This window comes from Balaenoptera ricei, chromosome 9 (assembly GCF_028023285.1).
Source record: "Balaenoptera ricei isolate mBalRic1 chromosome 9, mBalRic1.hap2, whole genome shotgun sequence".
NCBI classification, from domain to species: Eukaryota; Metazoa; Chordata; class Mammalia; order Artiodactyla; family Balaenopteridae; genus Balaenoptera; species Balaenoptera ricei.
The window spans coordinates 18105016-18111015 of NC_082647.1; the positions used below are offsets into that span (position 1 = coordinate 18105016).

The 6000-nt window shown below is 39.4% G+C and overlaps 1 protein-coding gene across 6 annotated transcripts in view; it reads left to right on the forward strand.

Annotated features, from left to right (window-relative positions):
* CNOT4 (CCR4-NOT transcription complex subunit 4) overlaps window positions 1-5179 on the forward strand; it is a 140453-nt gene extending 135274 nt beyond the window's left edge. For 4 of the 6 annotated variants that reach the window (XM_059933304.1, XM_059933303.1, XM_059933305.1 and 1 more), the window contains 2 exons: window positions 3892-4104; window positions 4788-5179. In XM_059933304.1, coding sequence (XP_059789287.1) covers window positions 3892-4104; window positions 4788-5089 — 515 coding nt within the window. In that variant the 3' untranslated portion in view covers window positions 5090-5179. The remainder of the gene's footprint in view (window positions 1-3891; window positions 4105-4787) is intronic. The other 2 variants (XM_059933307.1, XM_059933308.1) reach the window with 1 other exon arrangement.
* The last annotated feature ends 821 nt before the right edge of the window (window positions 5180-6000 follow it).

The window sequence follows — 6000 nt, forward strand, 5'->3', positions numbered from 1 at the left end:
ATCATTTAGTATAAAGTATGTTCAGTGACTTGATTTTCATTGTAGTTTGCTTATGGAAAGTTTAAAGGGCTTTCTATGTCTTCTTTGTCTTTGTACTGTGTTGGTGGTGAGAAGGCTTGTTAGTTAGATTGACTGCACAGTACCTCTGTGAGAATACCGGCTATTATCCCTCCATTGCTAGGAGGAGACTGTGGTGCACGAGCCAGTTCCTGGCAAGTGAGAAATCTTCTTACCTTGGCTTTTTGGAAACTACTATCTATTCAGTATTGAGTATTAGAAAAAAATTGTTGTTAGGCACCTATCAAGTAATAAATGGTCTTCAAATTGCTTTCCCTTCTCTTATTTTATCCTTACGAGAGACGAAAGCAGATGTTATTCTTATGAAGCATACTAAGAGACTTACTTACATGCTCAAGGTTATATTAATTATGGTTGCCTTATACAGTCCATCTGCAATTTTCAGCCCAATGTTTTCTCCATTAGACCTACGGACTTGTACATAGTGAATCGTATGCCAGTGTGAAGTCCTATATAAATAAAGGGAAATGAAGTTGCATGAGGTTGCATCCAAGTGTCCTGTCCTGGTACTATTTAAAAGGAAACTTGTATTCGAGTGGAATTATTTAGAGCCCTAGAAACAAAGGAATCAGCTTCCTTTGTGTCAGTGGTTATCAGCCAGGGATGATTTTGCCCCCGCCCCCCCAGTAGCCGTTTGGCAATGTCTGGAGACATTTGTCATTGTCAGAGTTGGGGGTGGGGGGTAGTTGTGCGCACACTGCCAGCATCCAGCGGTGCTGCTAAACATCCTGCAGTGCGCAGAACGGCCCCCTCACGACGGGGAGTGAATTACGTAGTCCAGAATGTCAGTAGTGCTGAGGTTCATCAACCCTGCTGTATGTATTGCAAGGAATGGAATTACCAGAAGCCCTCTCAGCCAAAACAAATTTGGGTCAGAGGTGGGGTGGGAGGGTGGGCAGGGAGGTAGAGGAGGTGATTTCAAGTGTGGCTATTGAATTTTTCATGGGGTTAGCATTTATCTGATTTCCTTTTTCTTGCCCCTTCTTTATGCCAACACTTGGCATAGCAGTAGTAGAGAAAACAGTGAAGAAAACTTCTTTTCTTCTTGTAAACTACTTAGAATAGTGGTCCCATTCCCAGAGCTAATGAGTCAGTCCACTTCCTAGTGACACTCGCAACTTCACTGTAAACCAGTCCTCCATGCTATCAGGCTCCCAAGATGTCTAGGCACATGACTTTGTTTTTGGCAAGATTGTGAGAATTATAAACTAGCTAATTTATTCCCCAAGGTATCTGATAATCATAGCTCACCTGGGAGGATCTAAGTTTCTCACTGTTTCTGTATCATGCGCCGTCTGTGAATGTCTTTGGCTAACATACTCTTGCTTGATTTCATTAGCCTAAAATCAGAGAAACAAATATCTTTTTTTTAAATAGATGTTATTTTTTTAGAGCAGTGTTAAGTTCACAGCAAAACTGAGTGGAGAATACAGAGTTCCCATATATCCCCTGCCTGTGAACAAATGTCTTTCGATTTTATTGTAATACTGATTTTCAGATAAACTTTATATAAATGCAAATGTTATTCTGTTAATGCAAAGTTCCTTAGTTCCAGTTCTCACTAACTGTAAAGCAAAAGTAAGGAGAAAATGGGTTTTACTAAGTTATGGGTTTTTTTCTTTTTCCCTGTGCAGTGAAAGAGGGAACCTCAAATCATCTGCATAGGCTTCTTAATTGACTTTGTCTACCTAAAGTTCAAGAGCATTAATCTTCCTTAAAATTTTCCCATGTAGTTGTACATCACCTTTTTATATCAGGGAGATTTTATTTCCCTCCTGTGAAGTTTTCCTTGTTTAGAGATCAGTTTTTGGTTAATTGAAAACAAGTTAAGTTATTCAGTCTGACAGTGTGACTACTTTAAAGGTTAGGATGTAGCCACCGAAACTTCCTGTAGTTGAGGGTATTCTAGGACTTTATTAGTGTCATCTTGTTAATGCCTCATGCAGCTGGAGTGGATTAGGGGGTGGGGGGAATTGATGATTGTGTTGTTGATTAGAATTTTTCTCCCCTGGCTGCAAATTCCAGTTTGTTCCTTTAGCGAAATATTTCTCCTACTAGTCATGGCTGATGGACATACTATAATGTTTCCGTGTTTCTTTTTTGCTTCCTTTTCATCATGGGTCTCACAAGCCCCTGGGATTTGCCTTAAACATTTAACCTATTAAAAAGCCAATTAATTGTCTATACAAATATAAAGTAAATAGTCTATACAAGAGTGAGAGCTTGGTGTTACTAAAAAAAAAAACAACTCAGGGTCTGGGTTTCAGGTCTTGACGGTACAAGTCATGTGACTTGTGCACATTATTCTAGAGTCTATTTCTTTATCTGTTAAATGCACACTATTCCCCCTGCTCTGCCTACCTCACAACATGAGGATCAAATGAAATAATAATGGACTATGAGAGTGCTTTGTGAATTGTACAACACAATGCAAATGTCAGATAGGATGCAAATAGAAGGGTAAGCTTTAGGAAATTACACTGATTGTGAATTGGAATTTGGTTTGAAGAATTTATTTTCCTTTCTGTTGACTAGTCTGTAGAGTGTAGATTGTCTTTTCTTCATCTAAGTAAATTCAGAGATGACTTTTGTTGCATTTGATTGTAGTTTTTTGTCTTTTTATAAATAACATCAATAGGGTTAAAAGCTTCACTTGCTGAAGTGTTATAATTTGGCATAGGTTAGTGATTGGTGCAAAGGAAACATTATAAAAAGAAAACTCTGAATTCACCAAATAGCATAGACTGTACCTGATAGAATATGGTTACCATCGTCGCCATCATCATCATCATCATCATCATCATCATCAGTGGTGATTTCTCATCAATTCTGTAGAACCAGATAATTTTCTATGCTCTTCTCAAAAACCACGGTTGGTAGTTTGACCTACTGTCCTATTTTCAATAAAACAATTATTCTAAGTAGTAGTTACACTTTACGCTTCCCCTCCCCTCCCCCCAGCCAATTAGTTATATACCATGTGGATTCTGGATGGTAGTAGATCAAGTGAGTTTAGTCCCAACTTATGAAAGCCTTTTTATCTTGATAGTGTTTTATCATATTTGATGCTATTTGTAAATAGAACCAGAGAACTAAGTGTAGGACTCCAGGACTTGCGTTTTAAATGATGGGTAGAACTGTAAGAATAGAGTGGGCAGACTGCTGGAAATGATTCCATCCAAAAGGTAGCTTCGCCCCTGTCTCCTTGGCCTTTGTGACTAATGGAAAAATACTCTTTTCAAATTCAAAAGCCTATACATGACTGCCTTTCTCCTCTGCAATACATGATCAGTTTTATAATCAGGAAGAACTTAATTATTTTTCTTTTTCTATTGGCTTATGTTTATTCTTCATAAAATGACTTTTCTTTCATTTAATGGGCTCAGAATACACTCCTATATTGAACTTTACAGGCTTGCTTCTTTTTATAGCGTAAATCAGCTCAGCTGGCTAAATGCCCCACTAACTGAAACTTTATAATGTAGCTGGAACTAAATTGTGCTCTGGAGCATTGAGTCTTTAGACTGGATTATTGACTTACAAATGAAAATGGTAAAGAGTCTGTAAGAAGGACAAGAAGCTCCCTCTCCTGATCCTTGAGCAACTTTTTCCTCACTTATTTCAGGGGCTCTGAGCTCATGAGCAAAATCCTAACCAAGTTTATCTTGCTAGGACAACCCATTTTAAATGCTCAATAAAGAAAGAATAATTCTTCTCCCGCTTAACAACTAAAGAACAACATATGTTTCTAACGTCAGCTTTTTATTTTTTTTTTTTTTTTATCTTTCATTTTTTTGTTGGTAAATCTCCCAGACAACAGCAGTTCTGTAGAGAGTTTAAATATGAAGGAATGGCAGGACGGGCTAAGGGCACTTCTACCCAACATTAACATCAACTTTGGTGGACTGCCCAATTCTTCTTCCCCCTCCAACGCCAGCCACAGTGCACCAACGTCCAACACTGCCACCACCGACAGCCCGAGTTGGGACAGCCCTGGCAGCTGGACAGACCCAGCCATCATCACAGGTAACTTTCTCACTCCTTCAGCTCCACTGACTGCCATCAGTTTGGTTTTTAGCACAGATTAACTAAAAACAAGAGGTCTCTTCAACGTAATCTTCCCAAAGCCACAAGTGTGTAGTAGCTTGTTTCGTTCTCCGGGGTCATGTAGCCTCAGTTAACTCTGTTGGCCTAGTTGTGTAACAAGGCATTTGGTACCTAGGTTGCTTCTTTTGGTGTAAGTAGGCGCTAACATCTGACAGAATGTGTGTATTTTGTAGGTCTCAAAGTACAGAAGGATCTGACTTATCCTCTCAAAGGAACATACTCCACTTTAAAAAATAAAGCTCTCTATTATAAGGCTATCTTGTTTATGTATCCCTGTTAGAGAAGGAGAAGCACAATTGGGAAATAACATCATGCAATCCTGGGGACTCATTGTGGCAACTCTGCCTCTGTGACAGTGGGGGATGATGTCTGTATAGTTGAAGAGGAGGCATGGGTTTGTGTGACAATAAATCGTGGTCATTGTGAGTGGGGAATAAAAGGAACATAAGATTGAGAAGGTCTTATTTGGAAGGAGTTTAAAATTGTAATTCTTTGTTTCTTTTTGGAGAAACTAAGTGCCTTAAAATTTTTTGTTTGATGAAATTCTTATGCTTTCTGCACAAACTCACCATTTTCCTTCTTGTTTTCTTTTCTCTCCTTAGGTATTCCAGCATCTTCAGGAAACAGTTTAGACTCTCTTCAAGATGACAATCCTCCACACTGGCTCAAGTCCCTTCAGGCCCTCACAGAGATGGACGGCCCCACTGCTGCTCCATCACAAGCCCACCACAGCGCCCCCTTCAGCACACAGATCCCTTTGCACAGAGCCAGTTGGAATCCCTACCCTCCTCCTTCAAATCCTTCCAGCTTTCACTCGCCACCCCCAGGCTTTCAGACAGCCTTCAGACCCCCCAGCAAAACCCCCACAGATTTGTTACAGAGTTCAACACTGGACCGCCATTAGGGAAAGAGGAGAATTCACTAGAAAATGCAGGATTTGTCCCACCCTGTTTTCGCCCTCTCAGCCGACCCACAGCTCCCTTCTCATCTCTTATGTTCTGAAGAATCCAGTTCCTGTCAGTTTTGTTTCTCCCTACCCCCAGATGCAATGCGATCGCAGGGTCATTACCATCTTTTTTTTATTGTAAAAGTTTCTGTTGATCCAGCATTTGAGTGACACTGTTGAATGTTTTCTAAAAATGCCTTTTTAAGGAGGAAAGAAAAGAAATCAAAGGGCAGTCTCAATACTTAGAAAATTACTGTTTGTCTGTTGCGCATAATAATGACATAATCTGCTTAGCAGAAAATGATGATTAATCTATAGGGAAGGTGAAGTAAATGCATTATCAACTGCAGAAGTTTGAAAACCAGGTTGACTGAAATGAGATGGCTAAATGCATGGGGGAAAGCAGTGGTCCTGGCATCCGTCTTGTTTTCAGCTTATCACTGTTGCAGGGAAAATGCTTTTAATTTAGTTTTTAATTCTTTTGGCAAGTTGATGGAGAGGACTTGATTGTGTTGTTAAGCAAAAGAATTTATCGGAAGTTGATGGAGAGACAAATTGATCTGCGGTAGTAACTGGCCTATTGCTAAAGAGTTTATAAGGAGGGGAGAAGTGATTTTTTAAAGGAGAAAAAAAATTTTTTTGGCTTTAGATTTAAAGTAAATTCAAATGTTTTAAAGAAAAAAAGTATTCACAGATGTAATACCTATGCATAATATAAGAGCTGAAATATAAGTGATTTCTTCGATCTTTCTCCTCTGTCAGAATCTTTTTTTCTTTTTACCTTAAATTCACCTGACTAAGGGCACTCTGAGATAGCACTGCTCTGGGGCCATCTGATCACCATCAGGAGCAAATCTCTGACGACCTTG